At 54.2% G+C, this 19,737-nt stretch overlaps 6 protein-coding genes across 6 annotated transcripts; 3 read left to right on the plus strand and 3 right to left on the minus strand.

Moving 5' to 3' along the window:
* Positions 1–3,273: 3,273 nt before the first annotated feature.
* J7T54_001718 (translation initiation factor 3 subunit A) lies at positions 3,274–6,582 on the minus strand (the record flags this gene model as incomplete). Its single annotated transcript, XM_051503745.1, has 3 exons — positions 3,274–6,162; positions 6,218–6,481; positions 6,580–6,582. The coding sequence occupies 3 exons, from the start codon at positions 6,580–6,582 to the stop codon at positions 3,274–3,276; spliced, it is 3,156 nt and encodes a 1,051-aa protein (XP_051364698.1).
* Positions 6,583–7,375: 793 nt separating this feature from the next.
* On the plus strand, positions 7,376–7,723 carry J7T54_001719 (ubiquitin-like protein 5; the record flags this gene model as incomplete). Its single annotated transcript, XM_051503746.1, has 1 exon — positions 7,376–7,723. The coding sequence occupies one exon, from the start codon at positions 7,376–7,378 to the stop codon at positions 7,721–7,723; it is 348 nt and encodes a 115-aa protein (XP_051364699.1).
* A 2,055-nt stretch (positions 7,724–9,778) lies between these two features.
* Positions 9,779–10,111, plus strand: J7T54_001720 (Guanine nucleotide-binding protein subunit gamma-like protein; the record flags this gene model as incomplete). The annotated part of the gene is made up of 2 exons (XM_051503747.1): positions 9,779–9,939; positions 9,991–10,111. The coding sequence occupies 2 exons, from the start codon at positions 9,779–9,781 to the stop codon at positions 10,109–10,111; spliced, it is 282 nt and encodes a 93-aa protein (XP_051364700.1).
* A 759-nt stretch (positions 10,112–10,870) lies between these two features.
* Positions 10,871–11,413, plus strand: J7T54_001721 (uncharacterized protein; the record flags this gene model as incomplete). Its single annotated transcript, XM_051503748.1, has 2 exons — positions 10,871–10,984; positions 11,036–11,413. The coding sequence occupies 2 exons, from the start codon at positions 10,871–10,873 to the stop codon at positions 11,411–11,413; spliced, it is 492 nt and encodes a 163-aa protein (XP_051364701.1).
* Positions 11,414–11,908: 495 nt separating this feature from the next.
* Positions 11,909–12,996, minus strand: J7T54_001722 (uncharacterized protein; the record flags this gene model as incomplete). The annotated part of the gene is made up of 4 exons (XM_051503749.1): positions 11,909–11,953; positions 12,007–12,306; positions 12,362–12,763; positions 12,820–12,996. 4 exons carry the CDS (start codon positions 12,994–12,996, stop codon positions 11,909–11,911), a joined length of 924 nt encoding a protein of 307 aa, XP_051364702.1.
* A 2,846-nt stretch (positions 12,997–15,842) lies between these two features.
* Positions 15,843–19,406, minus strand: J7T54_001723 (Mst2 complex subunit-like protein; the record flags this gene model as incomplete). Its single annotated transcript, XM_051503750.1, has 3 exons — positions 15,843–16,836; positions 16,888–17,909; positions 17,958–19,406. The coding sequence occupies 3 exons, from the start codon at positions 19,404–19,406 to the stop codon at positions 15,843–15,845; spliced, it is 3,465 nt and encodes a 1,154-aa protein (XP_051364703.1).
* Positions 19,407–19,737: the final 331 nt, after the last annotated feature.

Raw genomic sequence — 19,737 nt, forward strand, 5'->3', positions numbered from 1 at the left:
GAACAACAAAGCGAGTCTCGTTCAGTGAACGGCCTTGCCAAGGGGCGTTGTGACCGCACTAATTCGCCTCGTACTGGTGAGTGTATGAGTGACAAGAGCGAAATTGGCGATCTTCGACGGGAGCGGGCAGAGGCAAGGCAATCAGGAATGCTATCGTACAAGCGTCTCGATCGGTGTCGTTATACAGGTCGTCGTGGTCGTGTCTGTCTGTACTGCCAGTGTGGTAACGAATAACCAGAGCGGGCGGTGGGGAGATGTTTGAAAGTCGAGGAAAGGCGGGCTCCAAGGTACGCTCTGTTGTCGGCTGGCTAACTGCTCCTGTGCTTGGCTGGGCTGGGCTGGGCTACTGCCGGTTTTGGGTACACTGTTAAGAGATTGTAAGGGACATCACCCACTTGCTTAGCGCAAGCTCAATCAACGCAAGCTCCACCTGCGCGCAGCCGCGTCCATCGACAAAAATCTGCGCCAGACCATGTCGCTCAGCCACCCCTCTCATTGGTTCTCACAAAGAAGCTAACTTCCCAAGGGCTCCACCCTTGCCAGCACTGGCAGTCGCAGAAGGAGCGAGTGTCTTAATTGCGTAACCATCCTCTACGCCATCTTCTTGCGGCACATAGTGGGCTCTATCCTGCTGCTTTCAGCCCTCCCAAGAATCGCCAGACGCTTTCAATCTGAGTTGTCGCGTCGAGTCCAAGACTTACATGCCCTGTGCAACAATGAGCGTCTGAGCGGTCGTCCGTTCGTGAAACGCCCCAATCGAGTTCCCGCGGCCGACCTACTGACACAAGTGATGATTGGCGTCATCCGAGTCTCAACCAGCCACCAGTCCTTCTTCATCACTCCGCCTTCTTCAATAAAACAATCTCTATTACCTGCCCGAGCCAACGACAGCGCAACATGGCTGAGCGCCATAACGCAGAACTGCCGCGCATCCTCGAGCACGCTCGGGTCTCTAAGCTTCCAAACACCGCTTACTACATACCCAACTTTATCACAGAAGACGAGGAGAGACTCCTTCTCGATAAGATTGCAAGCGCGCCCAAACCGCGATGGAAGCAGCTGACCCATCGGAGGCTACAAGCGTGGCCATCGGAGCTTGTGCAGAATAAGCTCCTGCATGCACCATTACCAGCTTGGTTGGATGACCCCGTGGTGACACGGCTAAAATCCATCCCGCTGTCTGATGCAGACCAGTCCTGGTTGTTCGAAGACAGTCCACATAAGGGTCCGAACCATGTCTTGATCAACGAGTATCCGCCTGGTGTGGGCATTATGCCTCATAAGTTGAGTGGCCTTAAGCAGTGAGCGAGCCGGCACCATGCTCATGTTTCGTAGGATGGCACTGCGTACTGGCCTGTCGTCTGCACCGTCAGTCTAGGTGATAGCTTGTGCCTGAGCTTGTACCGTAGCAAGGAAGAAGGCACCGTTGAGACGGAGCCAGCCTGGCGAATACTGCAAGAGCCCCGGAGTATCCTCATCACCATGGGAGATCTGTATACTGATTATCTGCACGGTATCGAGGAGACATTGGAAGAGGTCAACCTCGGTGAGGAGAGTGTGGTCAATTGGCCTCTATTGAATGACTGTCGTGCCTTCTCATCAGGTCGGCACATTCGCCAGACACGCACTAGCCTAACGTATCGAGACGTGCTCAAAGTCTCAAAGGTCGGTGGCAAGCTTGGTCTCCTCACGAAGAAGTGACTCGTAACCTCAAAACACGAAAGGAATCATCTTCCATCTCGGAGCCACCTTCGCGGCCCCAAACTTCTCTGCATACCACTTTTTGGTGGTGTTCGCCGTTGTGCCTAAGTTTACCGCAACGAAGAGTAGACCTGTAAAGACGGTTCTGTTGACCACCGTGTCCGGCGGCGAAGCTACGAGAGACAGCGCCACATAGATCAGACACTCGCTTGTATAGTGTGGACAGATGATGTGCTGGAACCACCCTTGGTGTGGCAGCGTGTACTTTTTGAGTCCTGACAGATGTTTGTGGCATTCATTCTGCTTCAAAGACGCAAAAACGAAAAGGATAACTCCAAGGACGGCGCGCGTAGAGGGAAGGCTGGGCGCGTGGGAGGTGGTCCAGGACTCCAAAATTGCATCTACCAATATAAGTCAGCAATGCTCAGCAATGTTTGATAAAACCGCCTCACCGGATCCCTCAACCCATACGGAGACGCTCATGCAAGCATAGTAGGCCAGCCCAACGATCCAGTGAATACTAGACATGGGAGATTTGCCAGCCTTCATAATCATCAGACTCTCGTACAGCCTCCGAAGCCCTTGGACTGCCATCAGTGTCCAGGCAACAAACACACTGCCAAGTTCCACACTTTGGCTCCCATCTTTAGCTTGGGCCTGGGCCTGGGCTACAGCCTCCATGATGGCGCCTCTCGTGACAAATTGCCATGCCCAAAATGCGGAGCCAGCTACAGAAAGAACATAGAAGTGCAAAAACCAAGAGTGCGGAACCTCCAGACAACTAAGTAGCGATGTCAGGGTCTTCTTGATCCACGTGCTACTATTGATCCCTGGGGTGTCGTTTGGTTTCTGCTGCCTCGCGCCGTAGTCCAGCAACGCACTTTGCAGCTCCCTAGGGAGAACATTGACGCTGAGAATGACACCCGCGCCAAACAGGTAGTACGTCTGACAATACTGGGCGGGTGTGAAGTTGCCCAGGAAGACGGTCAAAGCATGGATCGTTTCCATCTTCAACGCACTTCTACGGTGGAATTGGGGTGTGTGTTGATCGAAGGCCCTAAGGGAAGAAGCTTGTCGTTGAAAGAAAGGGTCTGTCTGGTCGGAAATCCATGCTGCAGTTGACCAAGCCATGCGAGCGGATCATGCTACCCTATTCATATTTATTACCTAACATCACAACATCGCAATAACGTTCAAAACCCCGCTATACAACTCTGCTTCTTTCGAATCATACATAATTTGACTCATGAACATCTCGGAGATGCAAACAACTGGGCAACTAAGCATCAGAAGTATATATTCTGACTTGGAGCACCCCCAATTACACCATTAGGCAACATATGTACATACTGACAACGGGCCATTCAATTTGCTTCGTTATGTAAATGTCCTATTCAACCAAATGTCGTGACTCGGATACATAAGCAGTCGAGCACGACTTTCATCGATGGCGTATGCATCAAGTGAATCAATTCTCATTCATCGGACTAGACTGAAAGGTCGCAGCCCTAGCATCTTTGAAAATCCCCCAACGCCAAAATCATTACATCCCCAACTCCCACTCGCACAGTCCTACTTCCTCAGATGACGGGGCACGTACTTGCCGGCGCCACCTGAAGGCAGCTTCTCTTGTGGAGCGGGCGACTCGCGCCCACTATCACCGCGGCTCGAGTTGCCCCGATCCATGGGAGCACCACGGGGAGCTTCGAACCGACGGGGTGGTGCACTGTCCGCGGTGAGCGGGGGGGTGCCAGCGTCGCCAGACGAGGCAGCCTTGGCAGCCTCACGCTCACGCCAGCTCGGCTTGGTGCCAGCCAGAGGGAGACGAGGAGCACCAGAAGGACGATCGTTGGAGTCGCTGCGCTCGACGAAAGGAGCCGCACGAGCAGGTGGTGGCTGATCGCCATCTGTGGGACCAGAGGCTTCACGCTCGCGCCATTTGCCAGCACCAAACACAGGAGGGCGACGGCCTTCAGAGGTCTCAGCAGCGCCACGGATGGGCACAGCTGGACCACGCTCCTTCTCCGCCTTGCGACGAGCGAGGGCTTCCTCTTCGCGACGCTGTTGGAGTGCAACCTTTTCGGACATCTCTTGACGCTCCTTCTCACGCTGCTCCTTGAGCTTGGCCATTTCAGCCTTCCTGGCCTCCTCGCGAGCAGCACGCTCCTCGGCTTCACGGGCAGCGCGCTCTTCAGCCTCGCGCAGTTCCCTCTCGCGTTCCTCTTGCTCGCGCTTCTCGCGCAGCTTTCGTTCGCGATGCTCCTTCTTGCGGTTGGCGATCTGCTTCTCCAACTCACGCTCCGCGTCACGCCTCCTCTTCTCAAACTCATCGCGGCGACGCTCGTGGAGCGAAGAACGGAAGGACTCGTACTCTGGCACCAGGCGGCTGAGACGGTGCTTGAGCTCGACACTTTCCTTGTGCTTCGCCTCGGCTTCCCTAAGGGTCTTCTCCTTGACAGTCTCGTAGATAGCACGGTCCTGCTCAATCTGCTTCTCGTAATCGGCGTTCAACTTCTTCGCCTCCTCCTGACGGTAGGCTCGTTCGAGATGGTCGATACGCTTGCCAGTGATACGGAGACGCTCGTTAACATCATTCTTCTCTCTCTCAAGCTGAGCCAGCTTCATGGCTCGGATACGGTTGGTATCAATGTTGTCAATATCGTTGAGGTCGAGCTCAATGGCCTTGTCGTTCATGTTGAGCTCAGCAATCTGCTTCTTAATCTCTTCCTTGCGCACACGATCGTGCTCGGCCTTGATGCGCTTCTCTTCGCGCTCTTTCTGCTCGGCAGCCAGACGCTTGGCCTCAGCCTCAGCAAGTGCTTGCTCACGCAGCATCTTCTGCCGAGCGTTCTCTCTGTCGCGGTCGGCTTGAATCTTGGAGGCATCAGCCTTGCGCTTCTCAATGATATCTTTGCGAGCGAAAGTGTCGATGTGCTCCTGCTCTGCGCCGGCCTTTGCCCTCGCAAGTGCGGCATTACGCCTGGCAATGCGATCCTTGTTCATTTCGGGATCGATGTAGTGGCATGTGGTGAACAGACTCTTCGCCAGGCGAGTGAGCTGCGAGCGAACGATTTCAGATGGCGTGTTCTGGAGACGCTGCACGGCACCAGTCTCGCTCTCCGCCGAACCGGCGCCAGATCCTGTGTGGCCGGCCTTGGAGGAAGAGAAGACATCGTTGTCGAAGCTGAGAACGCCAGTGGAGTGATCCATACGGACGGCCAGGTCGCCCTTCTTGTTGCCGTTCATGATGAACTTTTCGATAGTACTGCGGTCAACTTGGTAAGGCTCAGGGAACTGAGCGAGGCTCTGCACAAAGCTCAGGTCAACGGTCTCGTACACTTGAGACAGTTGCTGGAAAAGCCTTGTGAGGATGACCTGCTGCAGGGGCTGGATGTAGCGCTCCATACCGGCATCCGCTCCGATCTTGGTCAGGATGGGCGAGATTTTCTTGCAGATGGAAAGCGGGTGGAAGTCAACCTCCAGGATGTTGTATAGATCCTTGATCTCCGGGCGGGCGCGCTGGAGCAGGGACTTGGAAAGGGCATCCTTGAACAGACGTCCGCGAGTGGGGGCCTGGTTCATGCCAAGCAGGTGTGTCAAACGGGAGTTCTTGTTCTTGCGGGCCTCGTCAAAGTCAACCATGGCGCCGCGGGAGCGCGATGTGCTAATGACAGGGATGGCCAATGCCGACAACAGCACGAACGACGCGGCCTTCTGAAGGTCTGCGTCTGTAGCCGGAGGGTTGTCAGACTTCTTGCTCTGCCCTGTGGCAATCGACGAGGCAGAGTGGCACAATAGAGTGTAGTACTTGGACCAAGCGGCAGCGTGGAACAAGTAGTTCTCACCGACCAGGAAGATGCGTGTCAGCTTCTCGTAGTAGTTTGCCATCATGATGTTCTTGGCAGGACGCTTGCTGAGGTTGAGCAGAGTGTGGATATCCTCCACGCTGCGGAACGCCTCTTGCCACAACTCGAGCTCAACAGCTACGTTGAGCTGCTGGAACCTTGTCTCAAGATGACGCTGCAAGGTATCGGGGTCGCTCAGGTTGATAGCGTGCATCTGCGACGAGTACTTGGCGGCAGTCTGGACATGGTTCCTCAAAAGCTCACAGAGACGACGGAATTCAGTCTTGCGAAGGTGCTTGAGGCAGAAATCGAGAGCCTGGAAAGTTGTAGCCTGATAAAGGATCTCGAGGCGGGCATTGTTGCGGAGAATGTCGAGGACTGTGCGGTAAGCCTCCCACAAGAACTTGAGGCAAGGTGTGACAATGGCACGATCGGTGCGGTCGCGGGACTGCTCGCCGGAGACAGTAGCCAGAAGGATGGACTCGGGGGTCTCGCTGGCCTCCAGATCATCGACGTTCGATGTGTTCGCCTCGATGCTGGACTGCACTTCGTCGGCCTTCTTCTGAGCTGTGGTAACCTTTTCGACTGCAAGCTCGATGAAACGCTTCACTACCGACTATTGACGAAAATTAGGATACGCACGCCCCGAAACGGCAAAAGATTCAGCATACCTCGATGGTTGCAATGTTCGTGTTTTGTGACATGTTCTTGTATTGATACAGCGCATCCTTGGCGATTTTGCCCTTTCGCTGCTCAACCGCCAGCTCCAGGAGCTGGAGGATGACGGGCTCGAGACTGGCACTCGGCGCATTGCGCGATCGTTTGTTGGTGATGTGCTCGTGAAGAAGATTGAGAGCCGCTGGGGCCTGGTTGACCCCGATGAGCTCTTGTGCTCGTTTGAGCACATTCTCGGGTTTCTGCAAAGGTGGCGGCGGCTGGAAAGTTCGTTAGCCAGGATCTTTGACGACGAGGGGTAGCAATAGCCAGGCTATTCTGGAATAGGCGACAGCTGAGTACACTTGGAAAAACGTACCATGATGGGCGATACCCTCTTGCACGGCTGGAGGATATGTGGACAATCGGTTTCCCGTCGCTGGCCAGGGAGTGGGAGGAATTGTCGGGCACTCAGTCGAGATGGCGTGGGCTAGGGTGAACGAATTTTGTTTCCGTGTGTGCAGAGTCGCGGGGTTACTGCACCGGCGACTCATTATTTGATCCACAATCACGTGCCGCTTACGTGAGGCTCGGCAACGCGCCCTCAGACACTACCAATACACGGGCCCTTCCGTATTCTTCAACACTTGCTAGGAGATCAAGCCAGACCTCGAACTTGCATGCACGGGAACGGAGGAGAAACCTCATCAGAGTGAGGCAGAGGCATTGCACTGAACTACCCACAAGTAAACTCAAAACGGGGCGCTGTCTCAGTCACGTGATCACCATCTGGTGTCTCACGCAGTGAGAAGCTACAAAGCTTGGCGCACGATTGCATCACCTCATCTTCGACAGCAGTACCGCACTGCACGAGCTTCGTTCTGCATCCAATTATGGCGGACAGACGCCACGAGGATCGCTCACGCTCACCTCCCCGCCGTGGTCGGGGAGGCCGAGGAGGTTTTAGGTGGAAAGACGTTGGTCGTTCGAACAACGACCGGGACGATCGAGCCGAACGGGGAGGCCGGAAGGAGTATCGCGACCGATCGCCACCTCGATATCGAGACTCAGATCGATTTGACCAGACAAGGGAAAGAGTCAATCGTGACCGACCTGGGGACAATGGTCGCAATGAAGGCTCGAGGGAGGAACGTCGACCCCGATCTCCCAGAGGAATGTCCCGGGACCACCATGCGACTACTGAAACCGAGAAATCACGGAAAGAGAAGAAGGAAAAGAAGGACAGGAAAGAAAGAAAGGCAGCTGCTGCCATACCAACTGGGCAGGAAATGATCATCGTCAACGTCAACGATCGCCTTGGAACCAAATCTGCCATCCCATGCTTGCCCGCCGACACAGTCGGCCAACTTAAGTTGATGGTCGCAGCACGGATAGGCCGAGAGCCCGGACAGATCATGTTGAAGCGTCAAGGCGAGCGGCCCTTCAAGGATCACATCACCCTAGAAGATTACGGCATCTCGAACGGTGTCCAGCTTGATCTTGAGGTCGACACTGGCGATTGAAATCCGCTGGGTCTGAACATCAACGGCGCTCCTCAAAACGACCATAAGATTGCAGATGGTAAGAGTCGCCTAAGCACCTGAAGGTCAGCGCTGTCACAGAGTCCTGACTGTTGTAGAGCGCCCAGCCATGTGCCAAAGCATGTCATTGTCCCCCATGAGCAATGCGCAGATGAAGTTTCTACGATCTTGTCACTTTACGCAATTTGTGGCTGGTTTTCAAAGGATGCGCTGTCATTAGACTGGGGTGTCGAGCCATCTATTATAGGATTGTAGACTGCGCTCTTCATTTCTACAGGGTATCAATGAGTTTTGCCATGCAGCCTACGCTACACCGAGAGCATACCGAATGCTATACGAATTAATGCCAGGTTTGCTAGAGCACAGGTGGCGGGCTGAGGGTCGACGGAGGGTAAAGAGTACCAACATCAAGGAATCAGGTCTTTGATCTCATCTTAAGGACGGACCATCGAAGATCTCCAGATCTGATCTGGTGTTTGTTTCACTGTTGCCGAGCAACATGAATCGTCTTGACTACCAGGTAGTACTTGCTTAATTTCCGAGCAGTGAAAACTCTCCCAACTGATCAGGCCTTCCAAACGTGACACTGCCTTCGTCAACGATATGCTGGAATATTGTCAATAGCTTCTATTGAAACGGCGGTCGGTCTCTTGACAGTTTGTGGTAACATCAAGGGTAAATCTTGCCCCAGTCACCTGGTTAGTTTATTAGGAAGACAGCTTGGTTCTGAACCACTAACAGCAACATGAGTGAAGTCCCATAGAGTACTACTGATTGGTATTGTTGATTGCTGTAGCTTTCTCAGATTGACGGTGCCTCCATCAAGACCTAATGAGCATGGATTACAAGACTTTATCCTTGGGATGAAAAGGAATTAAAAGGCGGTCATTATTAGTCTATTAGTCTTTACTCTGAGGAAGAACCGCTGCAGATGACCTGCATGAGCGCATCCTCACAATTTCATTCTCCAACGCCGCTTTAACATTTCCATTAATCCGCTTGTGGATGTGTGAGCGGCAGCCGCGGGGAGATCTGCCCGTTCGAGGCTGGTGGTGGAAAGCGGCACGAGATTTTAAGAGAATCGGGACTAGCTCAAGCAAATCAACCACGCCGAGGCGCTGCTAACCCTCCTCGTCTGGGTTGCGCTTCTAGTCCCCCACCCCCCCTGAGGCTTGCTGCTTCGAGCTCTGATAATGAGCCCACTCAGGTCAGACCCACCCTGGTCACTCCTGCCTGCGCTGACTCGCTCGAGTTGCACCTTTCGCCAGGCCCCCAATTCCAGTCCCAATTCCCAATTCCCAATTCCAGTTCCCCGTGACATCCTCGTTCGAGTTCCTCCTCCGTCGACGCTGGCATCTCTTCGCCATCCATTCCTTCAAGCACAACGCGAGTACTATTAATGTAAGTTCTACTCATTTTCCAATTAAATGAACTGGCGGATCTGGACTGCTGGACAACCCTTGCATTCCGACACCATCGAACGAAGCCACTACGCAACGGACAGGAACTAGAGCCATCGCAGACAGCCATTAGCAGCAGCACCCAATGCTTCTGCGGCAGAAACGCTCTACTACAAACACTCAGTCACGCCCAGGCTTTGACTACTTCAGACAGCGATCGCCATCCATCGAGCTTGCCGAAAGCGACGCGACAGGCTCGCGGCACGGGAAGGGATTGACCATGCGAGCTTTTCTGCCACACTGACAGACGGCTTGTGCAAACTGTGGCCGAGTTCCAGCTCTGCACGACCAGGGTCGCATACTTCGCTGTCAATCGACGGCCTGAACCTCCGTGGCTCAGCCTGGTTGTACGACTACCGATAGATGGACAAGCGCGCTGCGCGAATATTCACATCTACGGTGGCCTTGAACTGTAATGAACCGTTGCTAACACGCTGCATTAGCAGACGCTTCTATCAACACTGTCACGAGCCAAACGATAATCAACGTCTCCAACTCAACTCGGTCGGACAGGCATCTGCCGATCACTCCCACCGACTTTATCTTCTCAATTTCGATCCAATTTCCATAATTCAAAATGCCCCAGTACACGTCTCGTGACGTTGGCGACCCGTCGCAGATCAAGAAAACTAGGCAGTCGATGGCCGACTTGAAGTTGAGGCGATTGACGGAGCTGAACAACCGCTTGAGGGAGGATCTCGACCGTGAGCGCATCCCTGTCAGCACTGCCGCGAAGAGGTAATTCATGTAACCCGCGTCAGAGAGGTGCAATGCTGATGATCCATGCAGCATCATTGCATACTGCAACGGCACGAGAGATTACATGGTGCCTTCGACTTGGGGTGCTGTCCCCAAGGGCGAGGACCCCTACGCTCCACAACAATCCGGTGGCTGCTGTGTCGTCATGTGAAATGAGGAACTCAAGAGAATAGTCACAGCCTGGGCGTTTAGGAAGCGATCCGAAGCAATCGAAACCCAAGGAGAGAGGTACGACGAGGTACCACGACCGTCGATGATGATATACCAAGCGTTGTGCGTGCGCGGGAGGCACATTCACGCGCCAATCTTTCTGCAATGTACTTCTCTGATGCGCATTTCCTTTTAAAACTCATGCGTTGGGCGAATTTGCAAGCTAGGACCAGGTTTGGGTACAGACTGCACGCGGCAGCAGGTACCGGAGGATATACGAGAGGGTCTGCAAAGGTCCTTGTTCATGAAATGATATATACGCGCTCGAGCCGGTTGCATTGTGGTTGGCAAGATACCAACACCGGCAGCGTACATGATAGCTTCCTGTCTGGAAATCCGGTTGGCTAGTCAGCGTGTAATAATTCCCATCAAATCCAGTATTTCATTTTGTTCACCAGCGTCATGTACCGATAAAGGGGTCGTCGTCTACTGTCTTTGTCATCTCCATATGGTGCTGTGCTTACTTGGGGCTCGGGTTTCCTCCATGTTTCCTCCACAGTAATAATGCCCTCACGTCATTTATTCGGCACCTACAACGAAGACTAAATAAGCGCTATCAACACCTACAATCCTTCACAGACCGGCCTCATTGAGACAAGTGACCCCGCCGGACGAGGAATCTACATTACCTTAGCCTGCTATTGTCATCGCCATTGCAACCGCCTAGTTCAGCAGTCAAGCTTAGCAAGATTGCATGAACATGTCGACCGATGCCGCTCCGTCGAGCATCACGACCCAGGCCATAGCCTGCCCCCTGCCTAGGGTCACCATCCAGTTCTGCACCCAGTGCAAGTGGCTTCTTCGAGCTGCCTATGTGAATTCCCCCCCAGGGTTCCTCGACATCAACCCCCCCATCCTCATATAGTCCATGTTCGTGCCCATGCTGACGAATCCCCTCAAGTACGCCCAAGAGCTGCTGAGCACGTTTTCTACCTCGCTGGGAGAAGTTGCCCTGCAACCTTCCACGGGCGGGACGTTTGTCGTCCAGATATATCATGGCACGGCGGAGGCGAAGACGCTATGGGACAGAAAGACGGACGGGGGCTTTCCAGAGACCAAGGAATTGAAGAGAAGAGTGAGAGACGTGATTGAGCCTGACAGAAATCTTGGACACGTGGACAGGGATTATGGCAAGAAGGATGAACAGAAGGATGAACAGGCCGTCAGGGAGGACAAGGACGCAAAGAACAAAACGGCTGAACCGCAGGGCAACGAGCCAAAGTGTGAAGACTGCGCAACATGACGAGGTAGGACATGGTCATGAGAATTAGATTCAGATTTAGGTATGTTTCATTAGGCTTCTGGTAGATACAAATGTACCAGACGCCGCTAAATATCTCAATGGTGCCGTGTCATGTTCCGCGTGGGGAAAACGAAGCTAATTGAAAGTCAAAAGCGATTTTTATGTATATTTATTGGTGAGCTAAGAAACAGCCGTTGTCGTGATCCACGTTGCAAATTGGGCATGATACGACCAAAGCTCGCCGAGTTCAACACAGGCTTGCCAGGCACGCTCGATGGACCGATCTCTCGAGATTGCTCGACAACTAACTCCGACGTCATGTCGGACCCGGCGAGAGGAGGATTATGCGGAATGGACCGAGATTACGAGACGCGCAAGAGGATCGCAGATTTACAGAAGCCGGAGCGCCGGATACTGCTTGCCGCTGTGGCTAGCAGCCGGCGCGGCGAGGGGACTTGTTCGTCGAGGGTGCGATAGAAGTAGTACATTGCTTGCTTATCGCCGTCCGAACTTCTGCTTCTTCTCGGCAGGCTTGAGGATCTGGAACCCAACATCAGCAACTAGTATGACCAAAATTCGCGGAGCTCGCATACCTGGAACGAGCACAGTAGACTCTCATCGACGCTCATCATGGCGCCAGCATTGTCGAATTCTCCACAGTAGTTGGGAGCACTGAAGAGGGTGACAAGTTGGCGTTTGCTGAAGAACTCGTAGCCATCCTCCACGACCTGGTGAGCGCGGCAGATGAGATCCATGTCGTGCTTCTGGAGGAAGCGCGATACGACATCAGGACCGAAGGTGAAGGATACACCACGGTCATTTTCACTCCATCCCGTGATGTCCTTGTCCGGGTCTGACCACAACAGGTCGCACAGCAACCCACAGTCGGGGATCTTGGAAAGTCAGCATGACATGCGCAACGTTGCATCGCTCGGGATATCGTCTTACATCTGTAGGGCGCATCACGCGGCGAATCTGCTCCATGGAGTTCAAATCAGGGCTCAGGCCACCGTGCATGGTGAAGATTTTCTCGTCGATGATAGCGGCGATGGGTAGGCAGTTGAAGCAGTCCGTGAAGGTCTTCCACAATTTGATGTTGTAGCGACGCTTGCACTCGTCGTAAAAACCGTAGATGCGGTTAATGGAGGCACACTCATGGTTGCCACGCAGGACGAAGAAGTTCTCGGGATACTTGATCTTGTAGGCCAGCAACAAGCAGATGGTTTCGAGCGATTGCTTGCCTCTGTCAACGTAGTCGCCAAGGAAGAGGTAGTTGGCTTCGGGGGGGAATCCACCGTATTCAAACAGGCGCAAGAGATCGTAGTACTGCCCGTGGATGTCGCCGCAAATCTGAGGCCGGTGTTAGCATGGCATGATGGGATTTTCTGACTGTTGCCCATGTTCACCTTGATGGGAGCCTCAAGCTCGAGGAGGATAGGCTGCGAGATGAAAATCTCCCGAGCCTTGGTGCACAGATACCGAATCTCGGCCTCGAGGAGCTGAACCTGCTTGCCGGGGCGGCTGCCGCGAACTTCCAGGAGTCGGTCGATTATGGAGTCGAGATCGACCTCGTGTTCTGCCATCGTAACAAGCCCTCGATGGGAGATGGCAGGCTACAAGGAAAGGTTGGGTGGGCGGCGGTAAGGGAATGGAATCCAGGCGATGCGCAGGGTTGACGCAGCTGCGGGGACTCAGTCAGTTGACGGCGATGTTCGTAACTGATTGCTGCTGCTTATGCGCTAGGTTGGCGGTACTCGAATCGAGCCTGCAGACCGCAATTGCGGCTCGTCAGCAAGCTGCGGAATACGTCGCATGGTGCAAATTGCATAGTGTGCAGACTTGCAAAGACAAGCAGAGAAATAGACCGCACAAATGGGCTATCTTGTGGTGAGGGCAAGACGAGCGAAATCTTCTTGACTCAAATGTGAATGATGGGGGGAGCGGGAGGAGGGGTTTGTCGATTTTATCGAGAGGCTAAGCCATCACGGAACTGGGAATGATTCGACTCACTGTGGCGGTAGCGTAGCTCCAAGCAGGAGAAGATTCCCGTCGCAAGATTTCTCGTTACTGTACAAGGTATTGCTTGTTAAGAGAATGACGATCAGTGTGGGCTGTTAGTCGTCGTCGTCGTCGTCGCAGTTGCCTTGGGAGGCGATGTGGTGATTGCGGGTGTGGAGGTCTTCGTCACCCAGTGAGTGGAGGCTGGCGTCTTGGAATGCAGGTTCGCAAATACGTCGTGGATTGTACGCTTTCGCGCTATCGCCTTGATTTTTTTTTTTTTTTTTTTGGTAGAATCAGGTCGTCCGTGGACGATGTCGTCTTGTATGAGTTTGAGAGAGATCTGGGAGGATCGATATCACCAGGTGGGCGGTTGGTGATGCCTCCAGTCGATGTTGGCGGTAGGCTGCCACGAGGACTGAGGAAAGAGTCAGGATGGACGTTTTCGGCCGCGCGCGTTTGACGCTGTCGTGAGGAGTAAAAGCTGCTCACAAGAATCGCAAGTGTTTAATATCGAGATCAAAGACCTTTCTTATGTAAGACGCAGGCGGCGCTGTGTCGTTGTCGTCTGTTGATTTCGCGTGTCAACTCTGTCGAGTGGTGGCAGAAGAGTAGGAAGAGGGATGGGTGATGGGACTTGTGCGTTTTTTTCGTCGCGTGCAAAGAGCAAAGGGGGGCCCCTCGGAAAACCCAGCAACTGTATCGACTGGATCGTCTGGCTCCGGCGCGCCGCTGGGTAAGGGACTTTGGTGCTGAAGGGAGGAGCTGGGCGCTGATTTAGGCGGCTATAGGCTGGAGCCCAGTGGGCTGGGCCACCGACTGGACGTGGACTGGATCTCACCTCAGGACAATTAGTAAGGGCGCGCCTCTGCCAGTGGGGGCTTCAGTCCCGTATAAGGCGCTGCAGCCAGAACAACAGCGATCTCTTCCGTGTCGACGAGGGATCTAGACTACACTGCCAGCGTACTACTTACTTCTGTGCCGAATAGGGTAAAGCAATATAGTTCACACGTGAATGCCACTCTATACCACTACTTGCTGACCACGGCTACTGACCCGGCTGCCTGGTCTGGCCTGTCCTTCCATCTCGCCCGAGGAGCCCACAGGCCGAAACCATTGCCCCAGCATACGTTTGTAGACTGCGACGTGAATCAGAAAACACATCGACCCAAAGCTTGCTCAGCCTCTGGCCCGCTTTGCAGATCAATTGTAACTAGAACCTTGCGATTCTTACTCCTCGATTTTGTTGATTACTTGTCCTACTACTCCACTGGAGCTCCAGAGCTTGCGGCCAACGCCTGGGAAGAACGGACACCACAATACCCCATAGACGCTCAGCACAGCCACTATCAAGTCGATGCTAACCACCCGGCCACCATTGTACAGTATCAAGACATGCACATATACCGAGCATCATTGCAGCAAGCAATCGCAACAAGACGCGGCAGCTGATGCTCCCCAGTGTGCGTGGCAGGAAAGTTGCCACTCGGGGCTTGCACAAGGCAAACGGCACCGAGCAAGATACGTAGACAACTGATGATCGTGCTAGCGTGGCCGCTCACCCCCAAACGCAGTCATCTTCTCTCTTGTCTGTTCCCTACCACGTTGTGGCTGACGATCCGAGACCGAAGATGCCTCTGCTACCCTTGATTACCCCTGAGACGACGTCGTTTCAGTTACAGATCGCCGTATTCTCTGCACTCAGTGACCAAGGCGTCTCGACTCGCAAGCTGCAGGGCTCGTCCACAGCCCACCGGTCCACGCCGATTAAGATGGGGGCCCCAGAAAAGCTTGGCCTTTGGTCAGTTGCACCACGCAACCTGGCGCCAATAGTGCTGCAGCAAGTGGACGACAACTCAGGCCCTGATCTTCAGTCGTCGTAAGCCGGGACCCACTTAAAGTTCGCGAAGGCATCGGTAGCACGCTTTGTTCATGTTGACATGCCATCTTCAGCTGATAGCTGGGCCTACGAGGAGGCTCTCGGCAGAACGTGGATACTTCATGGCGTGATCAGCGTGAGAGTTCGGAATACAGAGTAGCTGGTAGATATTTATAGAAATTTCCACCTTCAAAGTGCAAAAGCCTATACGTCCTCCGTACACATTGCGCCCCTGACTGTCCACGGATGTGATGAAAACATCGCGTGTGACGTCGCTTGACAGGAAGCACCGCGTCTCTGGTGTGTACGATTTGCAAACAAAGCTGCCAATCAATATTGCAGACTGCGGACCTGTGCTGTGGAATGACCTCAAACGTTGTCCCACGCTCCTCAGTTCTGCTTCGCATTGTGATACCAAGGGCGCCCTCTATACTCCCGCCAACGCCCAGCTTAATTTGACTACTAAAACAGCAAACATGTGTGTGTGTAATAGACCTCCAAGGTGCCCTTCCCATGATACGCCTCCCTGTGACTTTCCGCAGCACCCATTCGCTAACGTCTTCTGGCAGACGTTCTCCGGGTACTCGCAACCGCCGGCGCCGCTCTCCGGGCCTTGCTCCTAGACGCGACCGCGGCAGCCGGGACGCCCTTGTCCCCAATGGCCGATTCGAGACCCTCAGTGACTTCAGCCCCAAGCGCCTTAAGCTCTTCGTCGTCCATGTCCGTGAGATCTTCGCTTTGCATGTCCACATCGCTCTGCTCCGCCGCCTCGTGGTCAACACAAACAGTGGTCCCAACAGGATCAAAGGGTTTGAAGTACCACGGTATACCGCCGTCAGAGAGGGGATCAATGACTTTCCCCAGGCTACCATTAGACTGGGGCGGTGTTGGAGGGCCAGTCTGGGCGGCACCCGGCTTGGTGTTGATACTGAACTCATTTTTGTCGCTGTTGGGAGGTGTTTCTGAGGCGATTGCGCCGTCAGGAAGCTGGGATGTCGTGTCGGCCGCATCTGCCATTTGGACGTCCTCAGACTCGGCCGTGCCCTCGACAGGCTCCCCAGGAGCATCGACTTCCTCGGCGGTCGGGCCTGTGCCCTCTCCCATCGCAATGTCGCTTGCTTCGATCGCCTTTTCGGCTGAAGCGATCGCGTGCCCCAGAGCCTGAGTATCCTCCCGACTGCGGAGGATGATCTCTTCCTGCACATTGAGACTATGCTCGATGCGACTTGCCAGCTCTTGCTGTAGAATCTTGAAAGGTTTGCCGTCCACTATCGTGGACTCGAGATGAAGCGCGCTTTCGAGATGCGGCTGCGCCGCCTTGAGGATGCGCCTCCCCAGCTTTCGCCGCTCGCGGATGTCGGCAAGCGTGTGCTTTGGAGAAGGCTCATTCAAGGATTCTGTGCCTGCGCCCTCGTGTGCAGTGGCAATGCCGGTACGGATGACATTACCAAGGTCATGCGCGAAGACCATGGCTTTTGTATAATGTCGCTCTCTTGTCCGGCGCTCTACACTACGAAGACCCTCCTCAAACAATTGCCTGTCAAGCCTGTACACTGTCAGAAACTGTAGCGATGGACACCCTGGGCGTTTTACTTACGATATAGCCTTATCAATAGCCGCCAGCAGGTGTTTTGTGACCGGAAAGTAGCACTCGTCGACAAAGTCTTGTTCCACTTCCGCAGCAGACAACTTCTCTTGCTCGCGCAGCACAGTGTCACTTGTCAGAGTCTTCAGGCGCTCCATATCCTGGATGAGCATCTCGGCGAACTGTATCCGCCTCGCCAGCCGCTCTTTGCCATCTGGGCCCATGGCTGCAAAATCCCTGCGGGTGAGCTCCATGGAAGAGAAAGAGTCCATCTGTAGCTGCAGGCGCTTCAGCAAGGCGGCTCCCTTGCGGGACTCGCGCTTCAGGGTCCAGTAACGACAAGCTTCAGCCAGGAACTCTTTGCGCTTCCTGATGGAAAATCTCTGCAAGGATATTTCAACAGTATCAAAGACGGCTTGGGGTATAACAGGCGCTCCAGAGGGAAGACGCCAGACATTCTTGGGTTGTTGGTTCTTCTTCTTCTCGCCATGCGACCCGGCAATGCCCACAAATGCGCCATCTGCCTGATTTTCGTCCACGTTGACCCGTTGCTGAGCAGCAATGACATTCGCGACGGCATAATTATCAGCCCAAATGCGACCTTTCATGTTCTTCTTGTAGAACCGTTTAGCTGCCTTTGTCGCCTCAGCTACACGTTGCTCGGCTGTGTAGTCGGGAGGACCGTGTTTGTTGCAGTATGCCTTCAAGACCATGTTCCCGTCGAGCACGGCCAACTGGCCTGTGGGGGTCTTCATCTTGAGATAGAAGCGAGCGCGCCGAGCGCACGTAACATGAAACGCCTGGTAGCAATTCTTGTTGCTGCACTGGATGCACGCCCCCATCCTCTGGTTGCAGATGAAGCAGTTCAACTTCCATCGTGTCTTTGGGACCTTTTCAACGTCCTGGACAGGTTCCATGAATGTGTGGTTGGCCAAGGACACTTCGGGTATCCACATGGCACACAGGAGATGGGACCATTGATTGGCAGCAGTTTGCTTGAAAGCGCCATCTGTGTTCGGGCAGAATATACAAGTCTGTGCATGTTAGCAAGAAGAATTTGTTCCATCGAATGCGCAACTTACCGGAACACCTCTACCGCATGCAACACATTTCCGGCACAGCCACTGGCCTTCAGGAATAAATGGGACACCATAGCACTCCTGGTGAACGGCCAAGTTACAGCCGTCGCAAAACACAATGGCGTTCGTGTTTTCGCAGTCGCCGTCGTCGCAGATGACGCATTTGATATCAGGTTCCTCGCCGGCTTGATGCTCGCCATTCACGGCAGCGGCTGAGCTCGAACGTGGACGGTGAGTTTGAGGGGGCTTCGGGTTTGGCTTTGGTATTCGTTTCTCCAGACCGTGCCATTCTTTTTCGATCTTGGTCATTGTGATCTCAAAGATTTCGCGCGTCACAGGTTCGAGCTGGCTCTGTTTTCGCTGGGCATTGTAATGTTCCAGCCACATGTCATCTTGCTCATCCATGTCATACTCTACGCGGAAGAACTTTGACAAGTGTGAACCGTCGTCAGCAGTGGGTGAGGACGACTGCTCTGGATCTTCTTCTGCGCCTGCATTGCCGGCCTTGATGAGTTGTCGATCGGGCCGGGCAAAGTGGTCGCTTTCTTGGTATCCAACATTACTCATAGCTTTGTCGACATAGCGAGCTTGCCCAAACGTCTTGCTCTCAAAGATTTCTATACGATTGGTTCGCCGGTACGAAGGTTGCTTGAGGTCAAGTTTCTCTTTCGCAGTCTGATTCTTGATGGGCAGCACTTGCGGTTTTTTTGGTGTTCCGGGTACGGGGAGTTCAGCCGGACGGGTACCGTAGAAGCTGATTACGTCCCTCGTCGGTCGTCGCGAGCGCCTCGTCGGTGTGCCGTTCAGCGCGTCGAATGGGTTCGTATCATGTTTGGTCGAGGCAGCAGGTGTATTGCCTGTCGAGGCGGGGTTGATATGCCGCGACGGCGTCTCAGAGCCCCCTTCAGAAGATTCCAACGGTGGCCCGAGTACAGGTGTGCTTGGACGCTCTTGAGCTATACCGTCAACCTCCTCTGATCGAAAGACCTTGAAGCACTGCTCTATGTCGAGATTCGGGTGGAATTCCTCCCAGCTACGCTCTTCGCGGGGCTTGTAGTCGTCCGCGTGGTGCACTGAAGCAGCGACTGCGGCGGCAAAGCCAAACGGCTTGTTGTTGGAAACAGGGTTCCGAGTGCGTGTGCTGCGCTCACGTGGCGGGAGTACACTGGGCGTACTGATGTTGACCGTGCTGCGGACGCGCGTGCGCGCGACGGTCGCCGCGCCGTTGGGCACGGGGGTATCTTGGTCGCTTGTATCGCACCACCGCCCACCGCCACCTGCGCCTCCGGGAACATACCGACGCTTCTTAAGAGGTGGTTCCGAGGCAGCAAGTGCGCCAAATGCGCCCAACGAGTCTGAGCGAGCGGCTCGAAGCGCACTCGAAGTGCCGGGCGGGCGACCGCGTCGGCGACCAGTCGGAGTTCGACGCGAGGGAGATTCGATCGAACCCATCGCTCTTCAAGTTATCGTCTTATTCGGGGAGCTCTTTTGGAAGCTAGCGCAATGTCAAAATGCTTATATCGTGACGCTGAGAGAGTGGCGGATGATAAAGAGCGTATTCCATCTGGCAGCGCCGTGGCAGCCTTCCAGTGGGGTTTGAAGAGCCGCAAATTTGCTCATACCGCCCTGGAAAGGAGCAAGATGCGCGGTTCGTGACCTGCTTCGTGATATCTCGATGGTATTCGTTGCTAGGAGCCACCTTGTTGCTGAGTTAAGGAAAACAGCCAACGCGTGAAGTTGAAAGCACGGACCACCCCCTTGAATGCTGGGTCGCGGGGATGAG

The sequence above is a fragment of the Emericellopsis cladophorae genome (genome assembly GCF_022114955.1).
Source record: "Emericellopsis cladophorae strain MUM 19.33 chromosome Unknown NODE_6_length_900724_cov_123_231613, whole genome shotgun sequence".
In the NCBI taxonomy this organism is placed as follows: domain Eukaryota; kingdom Fungi; phylum Ascomycota; class Sordariomycetes; order Hypocreales; family Bionectriaceae; genus Emericellopsis; species Emericellopsis cladophorae.